This window comes from Cervus elaphus, chromosome 11, assembly GCF_910594005.1.
Source record: "Cervus elaphus chromosome 11, mCerEla1.1, whole genome shotgun sequence".
NCBI lineage: Eukaryota > Metazoa > Chordata > Mammalia > Artiodactyla > Cervidae > Cervus > Cervus elaphus.
Window position 1 is genome coordinate 81769905 of NC_057825.1, and position 20250 is coordinate 81790154.

General features: G+C 38.9%; 1 protein-coding gene and 1 pseudogene across 4 annotated transcripts in view; one reads left to right on the forward strand and one right to left on the reverse strand.

Annotated features, from left to right (window-relative positions):
- MAP4K3 (mitogen-activated protein kinase kinase kinase kinase 3) overlaps positions 1-20250 on the forward strand; it is a 179148-nt gene that overhangs the window by 65089 nt on the left and 93809 nt on the right. For all 4 annotated transcript variants that reach the window (XM_043918177.1, XM_043918179.1, XM_043918178.1 and 1 more), the window contains exon 3: positions 19681-19771. In XM_043918177.1, coding sequence (XP_043774112.1) covers positions 19681-19771 — 91 coding nt within the window. The remainder of the gene's footprint in view (positions 1-19680; positions 19772-20250) is intronic.
- Positions 16068-16447, reverse strand: LOC122703735 (annotated as a pseudogene).

Consider the following 20250-nt stretch of genomic DNA (forward strand, 5'->3'; position numbering starts at 1 on the left):
AAGGGAATTAGGGTACTACCCCTAGGTAGGTAAATTTGTCTCTATTTTAAAAACTGCACATTAGTGCATTTCCTGCCCCGTTATATAAATTATCCATCCATGTTACCTTTTCCCCAAAGTCTCAGAGGATAACAAAAATATATTTGTAAGTTTATTTTAAGCCTTACTCATGAAGTGGGTAAAAAAAAAGAAAAGAAAACCTGAGCAATACTAAGACAAGTATTTAATGAGAGATAGAAATATTAATACTTCTATAGGAAACAGAACAACATTACCCAGATAATGTCACTTCATGATCTCATCTTCCTGCAGAAAGTCTTCTTGATTCCCAGTATGTAATGCAGACCAGTGACTTCTGGCATTTTACTTGAAATACTGCTAATACAAATTTAATATTTACTGTACTCCCATAATACACCAGTATAGAAGAAAGTCCAGTTTCCATTTAAGACCAATTGCTTCTAACAAAGTTTACATTTTATTGATGTTTTATAAATTACATTGTAGTCCCAGAGATCTTCACAATAAAAATTAATCTACACTTGTTATCTTTTATATTGTTTATGATAACCATTCTAACAGACATGAGGTGATATCTTATTGTGGTTTGCTTGTATTTCCCTGGTTATTAATGATGTTGAGCACCTTTTATATACTTGTTGGCCATTTGTGTGTCTTCCTCAGAAAAATATCTGTTCAGTTCCTCTGTCCATTATTAAATCAGATTGTTCGAGGTTTCTCACCAATAACTTTCATGAGTTTTTTATATTTTTTTTTGGATATTAACCTCTTACCTGATATATGATTCTCAGATATTTTCTCCCATGCTGTAGGCTGTCTTTTCATTTTCTTGAGGTTCCTTTTGCTGTGTAGAAGGTTTTTAGATTTTTATCATAAAAATATCCCATTTTTTATCAAGGGATAAATGTTGGTGAGGAGGTGGAGAACAGGGCACCCCTGTGCACTGTTGGTGGAAATGTAAATTGGTGTAGCCACTGTGGAAAACACTGTAAAGATTCCTTAAAAAATGAAAAAGAGAACTGCAGTGTGATCCAGCAGTCCCACTTCTAGGTATATATCAAAAGGATATGAAAAGATATCAAAGAGATACCTGCACTCCTATGTCATTATTCACAACTGCCCAGATAAAGAAACAACCTAAGTGTCTGTGGATGAATGGATAAAGGAGATATGGGTGTGTGTATGTGTGTGTGCACATGTATATACATATATACATGATGGAGTATTGTTCAGCCAAGAGAGAAAAGGAAATCTGCCATTTGCAGCAATGTGGATGGACCTTGAGGACATTATACTATTTGAAACAAGCTAACACATTAAATGAGTACATGAACTTCACTGAGGTAAGATAATGTTTCTTCAAAACCAGTGTATCTGCTGAAGTTGGACATCTTTCATAGAGAAATTGCTGTATAATAAAGAAAAGATAAATCGGCAAACAAACTTTTCTGAAGAGCATAATGTAATCAGTTTAATTAGCAAGCTGTTCTTTTACATGCTGACATAAAATGGAGACAGGAATCTTAAATAGCAGAGAAAGTCAGAATTTGGCCATTTATCAGGCTGGAATAGCAGACATAGATAAACCTCAAACTCAACAAGAAACAATATTTCTCCCAAGAATGGTAGAGCTGTAAAATGTCATAACAAACCCTGTCTTTGAATGACTGTGGCTTGCCAACTCACTGAAAAACTTTGTTTTGGAAAATCAGACTGTCAGAAACTTGACTTGAGTATAATTATATCAGGAAGAATAAAACATCCCACTCTTGCCTGGAGAATCTAGGTCTCCCTGACATAGAGTAGTGGTCTTAATTTACAGCCAAGACACACAGCTCCAGAAAAGGGGTTTCTGGACGCAGCATCCACATCTGTCTTAACTTTGTAGTTCCTGAGGAAAGAGGATCTTGGTTCACTCTGCAGTCCAGTCCTGAAGTAGACCCTTTACACACAGCTCTGCTTTGCTCTAAGCCTATCAAAGCACAGCTTTATGTGAATTTCAGCTGGACTCTGTGCGTACATGCTAAGTCACTTCACTCGCGTCCGATTCTTTGCCACCCATGGCCTGTAGCCCACCAAGCTCCTCTGACCATGAAAGTCTCCAGGCAAGAATACTGAAGTCAGTTGCCATGCCCTCCTCCAGGGGATCTTCTCAACCCAGGGGTTGAACGAGCATCTCTTACATCTCCTGTGTTGACAGGCGAGTTCTTTACCATAGCGCCACCTGGGAACCCCTATACTCTACTCTTTTATAACTACTTTAAATATTATTATAGTTGTAAGTCTTACAGCTTTCATACTCTGTGCTTAGTCGCTCAGCTGTGTCCAACTGTTTGCGACCCCATGGACTATAGCCTGCCAGGCTCCTCTGTCCATGGGGATTCTCTAGGCAAGAATAGTAGAGTGGGTTGCCATGCCCTCCTCCAGGGGATCTTCCCAACCCAGGTCTCCCACATTGCAGGCAGATTCTTTACCATCTGAGCCACCAGGGAAGGCCAGCTACTCTTCCCCAAGTCTTATAGCTACTCTTTGTCCTTTATTTTGTGAGACAGCTGAAGATTCCCCCGGGGTGCAGTCTTCCTTGTTGCAGCGGGTCAGTAAACCTGCTCTCGTCAGACTGCAGGTTTGTTTCTGCGGTTGTTAGGATGATGGAGCTAGTACACTGCCAGCTCTTGAGACTTACTTTAAAAGAAAGTTAAAAAGGGATCCAAATGAACACTTGTGGCAGAGCCTGCTAATAGAATAGAATGCACAGATAGGTATTGGGTTAGCCCAAAAGTTTGTTTGGGTTTTTCTACATCTTATGGAAAAACCCAAATTAACCCAGTACTTTCAGACTTCACTTTCAAGTTCTTATCTTTTTTCTTCTTGAGTTTTAAAGTCTATTTTAGAGCCAGAAGATACTTTTTAGGTCATAGATAGATGGTGGTCAGATTTTTTTTACAATTTTCAGAACTTGGAGTAGAAAACACCTGATGGCAGAGAAGTATCATTTGAACAGTCTCTTCAGCCTAATGCTCACATTTCCTATTGCAGGGAAGTAGGCACTGCGCTTGTAATTTACCCAGGGCCATTCATCTTGTTTGTGGACCTGATTCCTTTGACTCTTTACCTGCTGTTCTTTAGTTCTTCACACTAAAGAAATAGAATTTAATTAAAGTTGCTTGTAGTTACTCATTTGTGGTATTTTTTACAGCTTTAGTTATTAAAGTAGAATATAAATGCAGACAAATAACACTGATTAATTAGGTAGCACCTCACGGGAGCAACTCTTCTAAGTAGGGAAACTCATTCCTCTTCCAACACCATGAAAAATACTGAGATTGATAAGCAGGAAAAATTCATCATGAGAAAATAAGGTATGATGTTTTGTTTTCAGAAGAGCAATATTTATTAAACTGTAAAGCAAAATTTTTAAAGTGTGGCTAAGTACCAGTAAGACCCATGCCACGGTTTTTTCATGGGTCGCCAGAGTTAAGTGTTATGAGTCTTCTTTCCTGCCAGCCTTTGACGTTAACCTTCTCTGTCCTGAGCGCTGGGAGGGTGCTTTTTCCTCCTTCGTCTCGCGTCACGGAGGGCAGGGAGGGAAAGGAGTTATCTGCACTTTCCCACCTCCCTGAGAGCTTGCTTGAATCCCTTGCCACCAGCTGTTTATTCAGTGCCAGGTGTTTATGGCCTTCATGAAGAGAGCTGTTACATCATTGGTGATAATTACTTCTCAGAGGTTAACCATGGATCGCCTAGCCACTCCTTAACATACTGGAGCCACGTTATTGTCACAGTAAGCTTGAGGCCCACTGTACTGGTCAGATTAGACATTTACACAGGGCAAGGGAATAATGTTCAAAAATAAAGAAGGCTTTTTACTTCGTGTATCTGCAGTATCTTCCTCCTCCTCAACCCCGTGTCACTTCAGCGATTCAGCTTCGTGAATGTTTGCTTAGTACTCGGTTTAATTAGAATAGAAGGTACAAAGACGTGGTTCCTCCCTTCAAAGAGCTTGTCACCCAGCGTGAAAACTAACCAGCCAGAGAGCGTGTGTGAGTAGCCTGATGGCGGAGTGTGTGTGTGCGTCGTGGGGCTGGCAGTAAGGAGTGGTGGTGACCGTGGCTGGAAACTGTCGTCCATTCACAGGTCTCTGAGTAGCTGGCTTTGGCTGTTTTCTCGTGAAATACTCTAGATTGGGCCTATTTAGGCAAGACGCTGTGTGAAAGAATGCTGATAGAACAGAGGAGCTAATATCTCCTGATTCACTTGGTGGGTCCAGAGAGGTTGTGAGATTCATTTCACTTGGGGTAGTTAAGAAAAGAACAGTTCAGCTGAGTCTTTAAGGCTGGTTGGGATTTTGCTGGCAGTATAAGAGAATGGAGAGTATTTCATATGAGGATAATGTGGAAGCAGAAGTGATATTGACTTACTAGGCCTGTTTGGACAATTGTAGTTTGATTTAACTACAGCGGTATGCTCTGTTGGATTCCCCAGTGGCTCAGATGGTAAAGAATATGCCTGCAGTGCAAGACACCTAGGTTCAATCCCTGGGTTAGGAAGATTCCCTGTAGAAGGGAATGGCTGCCCACTCCAGTATCTTGTCTAGAGAATTCCATGGACAAAGGAGCCTGGCAGGCTATGGTCCACGGGGTCACAAAGAGTCAGACACAACTGAGTGACCAACACTAGTGACTATGCTCTGTCATAGTGGGAAATAAATAGGAAATATAGAAGGAAATAAGATGTGAAGAGCAGATTGATTATAGTTTATGGAGAACCATAAATGTTATAGCACAGAGATTTAGACTCTACCCTGTGGATGATGGGATTTTTTAAAAATAGGTTAGTGATGTGGTCAGTATACACAGGATAGATGGAGAAGGGAGACTCCCCTGGTAAGAAGAACTATTCCTGTTAAAACATCCACACTTGAGTAGCATGGTAGGCAGGGATGGGCAGGATTTTAGGGTGAAAGAATGAGACTTAAAATGTGACTGGTAAGACAAAGGATAAGGAAGAGGTACTGTCTATGTTAACATTAGAGGCAGTTGTAAGTCAAAATTGAGTTTGTGGGGAGAATAGATTTGCCATACTTTTTTGCTTTTCAGGAATGATAGCTTAGTGAGTTTTATTTGATTGTGGTTTATGCCTTCATGGCCTCAAGACTAGATCAAGAGCCACTAAAAACTTATTTAAAATCAAGTCTTCTGAGAGAAAACCAGAATGTCTGAGAGCTTGAAGCATCTCAAAATTAGAACTCTCCATGAATAATAGACTGTGGTTCTCACTGGTAAGTGTAGTAGAGATAGAAGTTTTACCCTTGTATTCCTTCAGTTCAGTTCAGTTCAGTCACTCAGTCGTGTCTGACTCTTTGCAACCCCATGAATTGCAGCACGCCAGGCCTCCCTGTCCATCACCAACTCCCGGAGCCTACCCAGACTCATGTCCATTGAGTCGGTGATGCCATCCAACCATCTCATCCTCTGTTGTCCCCTTCTTCTCCTGCCCCCAATCCCTCCCAGCATCAGGGTCTTTTCCAATGAGTCAACTCTTCGCATCAGGTGGCCAAAGTATTGGAGTTTCAACTTCAACATCAGTCCTTCCAATGAACACCCAGGATGGATCTCCTTTAAGATGGACTGGTTGGATCTCCTTGCAGTCCAAGGGACTCTCAAGAGTCTTCTCCAACACCACAGTTCAATGGCATCAATTCTTCAGCACTCAGCTTTCTTCACAGTCCAACTCTCACATCCATACATGACCACTGGAAAAACCATAGCCTTGACTAGATGGACCTTTGTTGGCAATGTAATGTCTCTGCTTTTTGATATGCTATCTAGGTTGGTCATAACTTTCCTTCCAAGGTGTAAAGCGTCTTTTAATTTCATGGCTGCAGTCACCATCTACAGTGATTTTGGAGTCCACAAAAATAAAGTCTGACACTGTTTCCACATCTATTTCCCATGAAGTGATGGGACCAGATGCCATGATCTTAGTTTCTGAATGTTGAGCTTTAAGCCAACTTTTTCACTCTCCTTCACTATCATCAAGAGGCTCTTTAGTTCCTCTTCACTTTCTGCCATAAGGGTGGTGTCATCTGCATATCTGAGGTTATTGATATTTCTCCCGGCAATCTTGATTCCAGCTTGTGCTTCTTCCAGCCCAGCGTTTCTCATGCTGTACTCCGCATATAAGTTAAATAAGCAGGGTGACAATATATAGCCTTGACGTACTCCTTTTCCTGTTTGGAACCAGTCTGTTGTTCCATGTCCAGTTCTAACTGTTGCTTCCTGACCTGCATACAGGTTTCTCAAGAGGCAGGTTGGGTGGTCTGGTATTCCCATCTCTTTCAGAATTTTCCACAGTTTATTATTACTTATAATTTGACTATTTCTCCAGAAACCAAAAATTAGGTGCTGGTTTTCTGGTTTTACAAAAAATATCTTACAATAGTATGTCATTATTACTTAAAGCCAGTTTTATCTTTTTAAAACCAAGTCGTTAGATCTCATGTGCTCTTAAGATAGTAGTTGAATTTCCTGGTAGTCTGGTAATTTGTGATAATAATTGGCAGCTTATTTAAGGGAATCACAACAGCTCTGGGTTGTGAGCCATGGTTTTACTGAAATTATTATTTCCATTTATTGTTTCTGTAGTGTGAAACGGGGTTTACAGATTGTGTACTTTGAATGGCACGTGCTCAGTCACTTCAGTCATATCTGACTCTTTGCAACCCTATGGACCAATTACCATATTAAAAGATAAATTAAAACTGATCTTATAATTAAAATACTTTCACATAATAGGATAGATAAATATTACCATTTCTCTGTGTTTAAAATAGAAGGAAGACTTGTGAGTACCCATATCTTGGGTGTGAGAAACCTTACTTATTCCCATAGTTTAACTTTTTTCCTTTGGCCATAAGACACTGTGTGTGTGTCTGTGTGTTTTTATGTAAAAAAAAAAATAACATTAGGTCTACCCTCTAAATAAATGTTTAAGTGTATCAGGCATATCAATAACATGATATGCTGTTGAGTATATCATGCAATACAGTTATAGCAGTATTGCTAACTGTAAACTTAGGCTGTATAGAAGATCTCCAGCATGATTGAAACTCTAAATCTATTGAACAGCACTTCCTCACCACTCCCACCCCACTCAGCCTCCAGATCCTGGCAACCCCCATGTTTTTTCTGTTTCCATAAGTTTGACTACTGTAGATACCTTATAAGTGGAATTATGTAGTATTCATCTTTCTGTGACTGACTTATTTCACTCAGCATGTCCTCGGGGTCCATCCTCAAGGTTTATCAGTGTTGTTGTGTATGCCAGAATTTCCTTCTTTTTGTGGTTGAATAGTGTTCCATTGTGTGTGTGTGTGCGTGTGTGTGTGTGAACGCATCACATTTTCTTCGTCTGTTCATGCATCACTGGACCATGGGAGTGACCATGGGAGTGCTGATACATCTTCGAAATCCTGATTTTAATTCTTTTGGTTAAATACCCAAAAGTGGTATTGCTGGATCAGATGATGGTCCTATTTTTAATTTTTTGATCAACCTCCATTCTGTTTTCCATAGCAGCTGCATCATTTTGCATTTCCACCAAGAGTGTACACGTGGTCTGATTTCTTCACATCCTTGTCAACACTTGTTATTTTCACTATTTTTTTGTAGTTGCTGACCTAAGAGGTGTGAGTTAATACCTCATTGTGGCTTTGCATTTGTGGATTTGCAAATGTGGATTTGCATTTTCCTTCTGATTAGTGATGTTGAACAAGTTTTCATATACTTCTGGGCTCTTTGTAATGTCTTCTTTGGAGAATTATCTATTGAAGCCCTTTGCCCATTTTTTAATAAGGGTTTTTGTTTTGTTGGGGTTTTTTGTTTATTTTTGCTATTGAGTTGTAGGAGTTACTTAGATATTTTGGATACTAATCTCTTATCATATATATGGTTTGCAAATATTTTCTTATTCTTTAGGTTCCTTTTTTGCCCTGCAACAGCTTTCTAGTTTAATGCAGTTGCACTTGTCTATTTTTCCTTTTGTTCCTTGTTCTTTTCATATCATATCCAAGAAGTCATTTCTAAGACCAATGTTAAAGATGTTTTCCCTGTATGTTTTCTTTTAGCAGTTTATTGTTTCTGGTCTTGGGTTTAAGTCTTTAATCCATTTTCAGTTGATTTTTGTGCATGGTATAAGAGACAGATCTAATGTCACTTTTCTGTATATGGATATCCATTGTTCCCATCACCAGTTGTTGTAGGGACTGGTCTTTCCCTATTCTGTAGTCTTGGCACCTTTGTTCAAAATCTATTGATCATATGTATATGGGTTTTTTCTGGGTTCTCCATTCTCTTCCATTGGTCTAGAGGTCTGTCTTTATGCCAGTACTGAACGGTTTTGATTACTGTAACTCTGTATCTTGTTTTGGCTAATCAAGGTCCTTCATAATGGTTTCATATGACCTTTAGGGTTGTTTTTTCTAATTCTGTTTTTTCAAAACTGCCGTTGGGATTTTTATTGGGATTGCACTGAATTTGTAGATCATCTTGGGTAGTTATGGACACTGTAACAATATTAAGTCTTTTAATCCATGAATATGGGGTGTCTCCATTTATTTATGTCTTTAATTTATTTCAGCAATACTTTGTAATTTTAAGTATGCAAGTCTTTCATCTTCTTGATTAAGTTTATTCCTAAATATTTTACTCTTTTTTCATGAGATTGTAATTGAGATCTTCTTCATTTCCTTTTCTGATTGTTCATTGCTTGGGTATGTTGATTTTGTATCCTAAAACTTCGGTAAGTTGATTTATTCTGATAGTTTTCCTGTGGAATTATTATAATTTTCTACATAGAAGATCATCTTATCTGCAAACAAAGACAGTTTTACCTCTTCCTTTCCAATTTGAATGCTTTTTATTTCTTTCCCCTGTCTCTCTGGTCACAGGACATTTAACATGATCCAACATAGACAAAGAATCAAAAAGATGAGAATTCTTATCAATTTTTAAATAAGAGCTACTCATTTAAAAATAATGCCTAGTACAGAATCGTTCCCTTGTGTCTATTTTTTCCAGATGAATTTAGTTATAATTTTTTTATGTTCAAAGGAAGATTCAGTTGGTATTTTGATTGGAATTACGTTAATTCAGAGATAAATTCATGAGACAGTTGCCATCTTTACCATAGTAAATTATTTTGTTCATAAGTGAAATGTTTGTCCATTTTTTTGCATATCTTTTAACTCCAAAAATACTTACAAATATTTTATTTAAATGTAGCCTACACACTTTAAAGCTTATCTTTAGATACGTAATTTAATTTGATGTATGTATTCTAACTTGTTGACTTGATTTTTTGTTGTTGTTTCGGTTGTTTTTTCAGTTGATTTTTGTTTTCTTGCTTTCTAAGAACACAGTTGTATATATTGCAGATAGTGAGAACTATATATTTTTTCACTTGTGGGTTTCACTTGCTTAGTACTTCTAGAATAATTCATTAAGTCCTTCAGACTGCCTTCAGACTGAATGCCCGTATTATGTGTTAGGGGACAGAATAAATAAACAGAGAGTGTATTCGATGTGCTAAGTGCTGTGGAGCAAAGTAAAGCAGAGTAAGGGTGTTGTAGAGTTGTAGTCGTGAGTTGCTATTTTATGTGGGGCTATCGAGAAGGTCTCATCTTAGAGGAACAGTTGAGTAGAGCCCTAGAGGAAGTGAGAACTCAAGGCAGCTGCGCAGAAAAGAACATTGCAGGCAGCTGAGTAGAAAGTCCACAGGCTCTCTCTGAGTCAGGAGCTGTGTGTGGTATCCAGGGACGCGCACGGCAGCCAGTGCGGCTGAAGCACAGTAAATGGGGGATTCGTGGGAGAAATGGAAGGAGGAGTACAAATAACAAATCATACAGGTAATAGTTATTAAACATGTGTGAGACCTTGTTCTAGCTACTTCTTTCATTTAATCTTTGCAGTAACCTTCAGAGGGAGACAAGTGTTATCTCCATTTCATAATGAGGAATCTGAGCTCAGAGAATGTGAATATGAATGAATTTGCTTAAGATCATACAACCAGAACGTTGTAAAACCAAGTTTCATAGTTCAACATTTTGATTCCAAAATACTTGTCCTTAATCTTGACCATCTGCTAGACATTGTGAGTTCAGCAGGAAAGCATAGATTTAATGTTACAGAAATAAGGGAGTCAGTCCATTTCAGTGAATGGCAACTGCATCTTTCCAGTTGCTCAGACCATACGTTTGAAAGTGGTATTTAACTCATCTCATTTTCTCATACTCTGCTTCCAGTCGGAGTGAACCAGCTGGCCCTATCTTTAAACTAGACCGAGGTGGTGATCACATCTTACGTCTTCAGTGCTCCAGCCCTGTGCGAGCCAGTACACACCTCCAGGGATTGATGCCTGACCTTCTGAATGATTTCCCTGCTCGCACCAGTGCTCCTTTTGTTTTCCACCCAGCAGTCAGTGTTAGCATGTCAGGTCTTTGCAGATTCCTGTCTCGGGGTACAAGACAAAGTGCTCACATATGATACACCCCCTCACCACCCTCATCTTCTGCACTCTCTCTTAGCTCACTCCACACCAAGCACAGCAGCCTGCCTCCTGTTCCAGGAAGCCATGCAGTTTGACCCTTTTCAGGGGCTCCCTTCCCTTTTGTGTCTTTAGTCAAATATCTTCTTTCTCACCCACTCTCTTTAGCCATTCCTGCCACATCCCTATTCCCTCCTTTGCTTCATTTTTCACCTTAGTACTCATTGCTTTCTAATATACTATATAATTTTGCTGATTTATTTTGTCTATTGCCTGTCTACTTACATTAGAAGGTAAGCTCTACAATGTCAGGGATTTTTGTTTGTATTTTTTTTTAACTGGTGCCATCCCATTGCTAGCACATAGTAGTTGTTAGTAAAGATCTGTTGAATAACTTAAAAAAAAAGGGAGTTATTTAAGGTTTGACTCTAAGGTATTATAGTTATGATTGTGCAGCATTTTTTATCCCCTGTGAGTTTCTTAAAGTCAAGGAAAGTCTTGTTCATTTCTAGAACTCTATCCATGCTCTTTAGTATGTTCTCTTTTATGTCATATTAGCTGCTCTGTGTATGGTGATTGTTGAATGTCTTCTCAACACAGAATGTCCTAAGAATAACTATTCATCTTCACCCAAATGAAAGCATTAGATATTTTCACAAATAATATATATACACAAATACATGCTCATAAACATATTTCTTTACATGCTCACACACTAAGGTAAATCAGATCTATAACAAAATAACTTGCTTTTAAACTCTTCAAAATTTATAATTAAATGTTTTAAATTCTAATCTGCTCTGTTGTTAGTCACCATGTTAGTTAACTTTTGATACTGCAAAGAATTATTTCATTATCATGACATTTGTCATGACACTTCTAGAAAAACGTGTCAGCTTCTGATAGACATGAACATGTTAAACACTTAGAAGAGACGCATAAAGATGACCCAAGGAAAATTTAAAAAACAAAGAATTAAAATAAGAAACAAAAAACAAAAGGTAATCGAGCACCCTCAATTCATAAAGAAAGAACTAGGGAAACAGAAGACACAGTTTACAAGTAGACCCAGACTTGGTTTCCTAAAGACTTGTCTGTTGGTTCACCTCCCAATACAGGTAATCCTTAACATTTGCCTGTTTTTCTTATAACCTCTCCTTCCACTCATTGTGCAGATACACATAAAAATACTCTTCACAATGGTAGTGCTACCCTGCCCGTAGTTCTCTTTTGACAGCATCACCATATTTATCTAGCAACAGTATTTGTGAAATTTTATTTGCTTTACTGAATTTTTTGCCTATTTTTTGAAAATGTGAATGGATAGATTATTAAGACAAAGTGCTTATGTTAATAATAAGAGTAGGTCTTATAGCTCTCACATATTTGAATAGCTTTTTATAGGAAAGCATTAAATTAAAAATGTATAAAAAATGAAGCAAATACAGATGTCTGTAATCTTATTCATTTTATCTACCCTCTGTCTGTTAAAAGGATTGAGTGTTACATTTGTTAATCCACTAAAACATTTGTGAATTAACAGTTTGGAAAACCTCCTACAGTTTGGACAGCCTTTTTCATAAACAGTTGGTAATTACATCACTTAGGATAATGCTAACTGTTATAATAACTAAACTAGAGCATAATAAGTTTTCATTATCTTCATTATGTCCACCATAGTTTGACCTCAGGTCAAACAACAGAAAGGGAACACAGCCCCGCCCATCAACAGAAAATTGGATTAAAGATTTACTGCCCATCAGAATAAGACCCAGTTTCCCCCTAGTCAGTCTCTCCCATCAGGAAGCTTCCATCAGTCTCTTATCCTTATCCATCAGAGGGAGAACAGAATGAAAACCACAGTCACAGAAAACTAACCAAACTGATCACATGGACCACAGCCTTCTCTAACTCAATGAAACTAGGAGCTATGCTGTGTAGGGCCACCCAAGATGGATGGGTCATGGTGGAGAGTTCTGACAACACGTGGTCCACTGAAGAAGGGAATGGCAAACCACTTCAGTGTTCTTGCCTTGAGAACCCCCATGAACAGAATGAAAAGACAAAAAGACAGGACACTGAAAGATGAACTCCCCAGGTCGGTAGGTGCCCATTTGCCACGGAGATCAGTGGAGAAATAACTCTAGAAAGAATGAAGAGATGGAGCCAAAGCAAAAACAACACCCAGTTGTGGATGTGACTGGTGATGGAAGTAAAGTCTGATGCTGTAAAGAGCAATATTGTATTGGAGCCTGTGATGTTAGGTCCATGAATCAAGGCAAATTGGAAGTAGTCAAACGGAGCTAGCAAAAATGAACATCAACATTTTAGGAAACTAAAACGGACTGGAATGGGTGAATTTAACTTAGATGACCATTGTATCTACTACTGTAGGCAAGAATCCCTTAAAGAAATGGAGTAGCCATCATAGTAAACAGAAGAATCCGAAATGCAGTACTTGGATGCATGTCAAAAATGACAGAATGATCTCTGTTTGTTTCCAAGGCAAACCATTCAGTTATTGAGTAATCCAAGTTTATGCCCCAACCAGTACTGCTGAAGAAGCTGAATGATTCTATGAAGACCTACAAGACCTTCTAGAATTAACACACAAAAAAGGATGTCCTCTTCATTATAAGGGACTAGAATGCAAAAGTAGGAAGTCAAGAGCTACCTGAAGTAACAGGCAAATTTGGCCTTGGAGTACAAAATAAAACAAGTCAAAGGCTAACAGAGTTTTGCCAAGAGAATGCAGTGGTCATAACAAACACCCTCTTCCAACATCACAAGAGAAGACTCTACTCATGGACATCACCAGATCGTCTATACAGAAATCAGATTGATTATTTTCTTTGCAGCCGAAGATGGAGAAGCTCTATACAGTCAGCAAAAACAAGACTAGGAGCTGACTGTGGCTCAGATCATGAATTCCTTATTGCCAAATGCAGACTTAAATTGAAGAAAATAGGGAAAACCACTAGACCATTTGGGTGTGACTTAAATCAAATACCTTATGATTATACAGTGGAAGTGAGAAATAGATTCAAGGGATTAGATCTGATAGAGTACCTGAAGAACTATGGACAGAGATTCGTGACATTATACAAGAGGCAGTGATCAAGAACATCCCCAAGGAAAAGAAATGGAAAATGGTTATCTGAGGAGGCCTTACAAATAGCTGAGAAAAGAAGAGAAGTGAAAGGCAAAGGAGAAAAGGAAAGGTATACCCATTTGAATGCAGAGTTCCAAAGAATAGCAAGGAGAGATAAGAAAGACTTCCTCTGTGATAATTGCAAAGAAATAGAGGAAAACAATGAAATGGGAAACACTAGAGATCTCTTCAAGAAAATCAGAGATACCAATGGAACATTTCATGCAAAGATGGGCACAAAGAAGACAGAAATGGTATGGACCTAACAGAAGCAGAAGACATTAAGAAGAGGTGGCAAGAATACATGGAAGAACTATACAAAAAAGATCTTCATGACCCAGATAATCACGATGGTGTGATCACTCACCTAGAGCCAGGCATCCTGGAATGTGAAGTCAAGTGGGCCTTAGGAAGCATCACTACGAGCAAAGCTAGAGGAGGTGATGGAATTCCAGTTGAGCTATTTCACATCCTAAAAGATGATGCTGTGAAAGTGCTGCACTCAATATGCCAGCAAATTTGGGAAACTCAGCAGTGGCTACAGGACTGGAAAAGGTCAGTTTTCATTCCAATCCCAAAGAAAGGCAAAGCCAAAGAATGTTCAGACTACCACACAATTGCACTCATCTCACACACTAGCAAAGTAATGCTCAAAATAATCCAAGCCAGGCTTCAACAGTATGTGAACTGTGAACTTCCAGATGTTCAAGGTGGATTTAGACAAGGCAGAGGAACCAGAGATCAAATTGCCAACATCTGTTGGATCATCAAAAAAGCAAGAGAATTGCAGAAAAACTTCTGTTTCTGCTTTATTGACTATGCCAAAGCCTTTGACTGTATGGATCACAATAAACTGTGGAAAATTCTTAGGGATGGGAATACCAGACCACCTGACCTGCCTCCTGAGAAATCTGTCAGGAAGCAACAGTTAGAACTGGACATAGAACAGCAGACTGGTTCCATATCAGGAAAGGAGTACGTCAAGGCTGTATATTGTCACCCTGCTTATTTAACTTATATGCAGAATACATCATGTGAAACTCCAGGCTGGATGAAGCACAAGCTGGAATCAAGATTGCCCAGAGAAATATTGGTAACTTCAGATATGCACATGACACCAGCCTTATGGCAGAAAGCGAAGAAGAACTAAAGAGCCTGTTGATTAAAGTGAAAGAGGAAAGTGAAAAAAAGTTGGCTTAAAGTTCAACATTCAGAAAACAAAATCATGGCATCCGGTTCCATCTTTTCATGGCGTATAGATGGGGAAACAATGGAAACAGTGAGCAACTTTGTTTTCTTGGGCTCCAGAATCACTGCAGATGGTGACTGCAGCCATGAAATTAAAAGACACTTGCTCCTTGGAAGAAAAGCTATGACCAACCTAGACAGCATATTGAAAAGCAGAGACATTATTCTGCCAACAAAGTTCCGTCTAGTCAAAGCTATGGTTTTTCCAGTAGTCATGTGTAGATGTGAATTGAACTATAAAGAAAGCTGAGTGCCGAAAAATTGATGTTTTGAACTGTGGTGTTGGAGAAGACTCTTGAGAGTCCCTTGGACTGCAAGGAGATCCAACCAGTCAATCCTAAAGAATATCAGTCCTGAATATTCATTGGAAGGACTGATGTTGAAGCTGAAACTCCAATAAGTTGGCTACCTGATGTGAAGAACTGACTCATTTGAAAAGACCCTAATGCTCGGAAAGATTGAAAGCAGAAGAAGAATGGGACAACAGAGGATGAGATGGCTGGATGGCATTACGGACACAATAGCCATGAGTTTGAGTAAGCTCTGGGAGTTGGTGATGGACAGGGATGCCTGGGGTGCCACAGTCCATGGGGTTGCAAAGAGTCGGACACGACCAAGTGACTGAACTGAACTGAAGTTTTTATTACAAGTTTATGTCATAGTTTAGAGCAGATGTTCAAGTTGTTGGATGAAATTTTTCTTACGATGACTCAGAGACCCAGACTTATCACATTTTCTGGGACCTCACAGTGTCATGTAGTCTGCTAATGGGAAAACAAAGAGCAGGAAAAGGGCATTTTTTTTTTTTTTTTTTTTGCCCACATCCCATTGGCAAGAACTAGTCTCTTGGGCACATCATGTTGACAGGGAATTGTCTTTTGACTGGCTGATTGCCTTCTAGCAGTAACTTCCCTACCGTGAAAGGGAGAGCGCAGATTTTTTGTGAATGGCTAGTCAGCTCTGTCACACCATAGTAATGTTGATGGTAATCATGTGTTAATTTCCTGTGGCTACATTTGCAAGTCCCACACTTGATGACTTGAAACAGCACAAATTTTTTCTTTTTTTTCTTTTTTTGCCTTTCTCTTTTAATTCCTTCCCTGCTCCAATTCTTAAAAAAAAAAGTACACAGAAATTAAACACAAGAAAGCTCAAAGAGCCAAGGCAAGCCAGCCCAAGAGTAGCAGGCTCCCTCCCACAGGAGCCAAATTCTGGAAGCTGGGGTCTCCACCCAGAGCCTGGTAGTAAAAAGTGGTGCAGGTGAGATAGTTCCAGAAGCTAGCAGTAACCCAGGCTTTCTGCACAGGGTTACCGCTAACAGGGCCAGGCTGCATAAGAAGTGGTGTTTGTTGGACTTGTCAAAGAGCTCCTTCCTGTAGGCATCCGGAAACTGGGCTCCATGCACCTTGTAGGAGGCCAAGCCTAAGGCCCCAGCTCCGGACAAGACACCCAGGCAGCAGAAAACAGCCCCAGGACCGGCCATGGCTGTCGGTGGGCCACAAATTTATTCTTAATCTTTAAAAGTCCAGAGTGTGTTTCATTGGGTCCAGATCAGAGTGTTCATGAGGCTGCTCTTCCTCTGAATACTCTAAGGGAGAATCAGTTTCCTTGCCTTTTCTAGCTTCTAGAGCTACATTCCTTGCATTTGTTAATTCTTGGCCTCTTCCTCCATCGTCAGAGCCAGCGACATAGCATCTTGCTCCCTGCCTTCTTATAGTCAAGTTTCCCTCTGTGCTGCGCTCAGTCGCGTCCAACTCTTTGCAACCCTTTGGACTGTAGCCTGCCAGCCTCCTCTGTCCAGGGGATTTTTTAGGCAAGAATACTGGAATGGATTGCCATTCCAGTCTCCCTCTCCCTCCTCTTACATTTGATCTTAGCCACAAGATGGAGCAGTGATCCCCTCTGCCTCCTGTTAAAAGGACACTTGTGATTACACTTAGAAGGCCCACCCAGATAATTCAGGATAATCTCCCCCTTACAAGATCCTTAATTTAATCACACTTGCAAACCCTTTTTGCCATATATTCAGAGATTAGCATCTGGCTATCCTTGGAGCCTCAGCCTACTAAATAGTTAACATTTTTTTTACCACTTAGTATGTGTCATGTTTATTCTGAGAACTTTGCATGTATTAGTTTGTATTTTTCTGTGTGCCTACTTGGTTTAGTCGTGATCTCTACTTCTAGGCTTGCCTATTTTTCTCAATTAGGTTTTGTTTTTATTTTTGCCATCCTCTGGAAGATGTATTCTTCACTTTCATGGCTGAAAATTTTACCAAAAACTCCTAAACTCTCAAAATTGGAAAGAATTTGCAGTATCCAGTTAGGTGTGCTAAGATTTAGGCGGGGAGGCTGTTGATTTATTCTTTGGAATATTTCTCTTGAACTTTGAAGAAAGTCCTTTAAGTCTGTTAGGCTCCTTTGGATTAATTAATGTAATAAACTGCTTTCTTTTTTTCTTTCTCAAATCTACCTTTTTCAGTTACCTTTAAAAGTAAAATTGTGAGTTTTTTTCCTTTGCATTTTTTTTCCCCGCAAAAATGTTGAATTTCATTTGGCCATTGTCCTAATCACAGGAATTGACTTAATAGGATAAAAAGGAAGCACTTTGTATCAACATTTCCTGGGAAAAGATACAGTTGAAGACTTAAAGTCACTCATAGGTTTTAGGAATAGCACAGGAGTAGCAAGCAAACAGTTGTATAAAACATGCTAATAACTGGATGAAATTAAACCAAAAGCCGATGTTCCTGATTTAGAGTCCTCAGATAGAGGCATTATGTTCTGTCATGGATTCATTCAGGCAACAGCATATTACTGATTACATATTAGGTGCTAGGGATACAAAGATCATAAAAGCATCATCCTGTTCTGTAGGATATAACAGTCCAGTGAGGACATAGACACGCAGACATCGATACATTGATGCTTGCAGATGTGACAGAAACTACAGCTCAAGGTGGCTTAAACAGTACAGGAAATTTATTGATCAAGAACAGGTATATCTGAAAATGACCAAAGCAGATGAGATTTCCAAGTTTAATTACATTGTCACATGCTTTTCCCCTTCTTCCCTTTTTTTGTTTCTTCTTGCTGTTTTCTGCAGATCAGTATCATTCTGGCTCCCTTAGAGGTTGTGTGATGACTAACAGCTTCAGGGTTGTCCCCCAAAAGAGAGCAGCTGTCCTCTAACCATTAAACTAAAGTCCTGGAGTTCACTTTATCTCAACTTTGATCTCCTGTAACCCAGTTACCAGATTAGGGAAAAGGATAATCAAGAGGCAGGTGAAAAAGCAAAGTTTAGAGCTTTCAAAGTATTTAGTATATCCCTGAAAATTGGTATTAATCTCATTATGGCTTTATTATTTTTATCTTGGATTTTTCTTAATATACTGAAAATCAAGAATTCTTACTAGTGGAAAGTAAACCCAGCAGAATATCTTCCTGGTTTAGTGATTTTCTTTTGAAATTTTGAAGACATAAAAATTTCCTACTCTCCCTTTGGAGATCTTTGATTTTCATTTCAGTGCAGAAATGACAGATCTGACATACTGTCTCTTTGCTACTACTTCTTCCCTGTATCTGGGCCTGTAAGGTGGGTATTGAGTCCATACGTTTCACAGTTAGGCTACTTCAGGTCTCAGTTACATTTACAGGTGGAAAATGCCAAGAGCAGAAATGTCGGGCTTCTCATTACGCCGTTGCTTTTATGATTTAGACTGGTTTGGGAAGCCTCTTTTTGGCTTTGCCACTAATACACATTTAATCAGATTTTTCATAGTATATAATGCTTTAAAAACTGAATTAGTAATAAAAAGCTGCTTTGATTTAAATGTCAGTACTTCTGCATGTTCTTTTTCTGCATAGTCTCTGGTTTACATTTGCATTCATGGCAGTTCTTTTTCTCTCTATGATAAGTGTTCATTCAGGAGGCATGGTGTGTGACATTGTTATAGGATTGCCAGATCTTATTTCGAAGAATTTGGGCAAGGAGGAAAGGAGTAGAAAGGGAGAGATTATTTGCTTACAGTCTGCTCGGGCTTAAATACAACCCCATTCCACATCCCAGCACACCTGGGACAAGGCACTCGAATACAGGATAGGCCTGTGTGTGGGGACCACCTGGGAACCCAGTGACGCTCAAGGCCTCTCGACTCTACACAGAGAACTGTGGAGGTGCGTTTGATAGTCTGGGTGTCTAAGGTTCCTCCCCGACTTGAAAAAGAACTGCTTCTTTGTGTAAACTTATATTAAATGTTATTTGCTAATAAAGGGAAAAAATAATGTATTTCTAGTGAATTGCTTGATGATTATATCCAGGGCATAATTGTAATAATAGTAAATGCTTATCAGTGCTTTCTCTGTGTCAGATACTGTTCTAAGCATTTTACATATATTAGTTGACGTAACCCTTCCAACAGCCCTATGAGATAGGTTGTTACTATTTTTTATCCCCATTTTACAGAGGAAGAAATTGGCACAGAGAGATTAAGTAACTTGCCCAAGCCCACACGGCTTCGTCAGGGACAGAGTTAGGCTCCGAATCCACATGGTCTGGGGCCAGAGTTCATGCTTTTAATCACTGTACTTTACTTTCTGTCAAGAAGGGACTGAAGTTGTCATTAAAAATCATATCAGCATAATTTATTATGTTTTGAAACAAATTGACATTTTGAAATTTACCTACTAAATATTCAACATGCTTATTTTTTATTCTAGGAGAAGACTTTGCAGTTGTGCAGCAAGAAATTATTATGATGAAAGACTGTAAACACCCAAATATTGTTGCTTATTTTGGAAGCTATCTCAGGTACATTGTTTGTTTCCCTTATGACGAGCAATAATGATTTCTGTCACTTAATACATTTAACAAAATTAAGTTAGCGCAAATACCATGTTTTGTATGTTTCTTCATGCTTTGGAGATACAATATTTTCACATGAATGGAATTTTTATGACCTCTCTAATTCTGTAACCAGTACCACAGTCTGTGATATGTCTGTTGTACTCTTGGGAATTCTGGATGTAGTTTCACAAGCAAAAAGTCCTATGGTTAGTCTTTCTGTGGTAGAGATCTAAATAAACCATTCTTTTGCCCCTTTCTTCTAGTCTTGGGTGAATTTAGAAAGTATATCTTGTTTTTATTAGAACCTTTTTTTTCTTTTGTGCTTCTGTCTTCAGAGTACTGTATCATCCCTTCCTTTTGTTTTATCCAAAGGACTAGGAATTATATTTATTTCACTAGCTTCTTATTTTCCCAGGTCCTAAAGTGAACTTAGAAAGACTTAA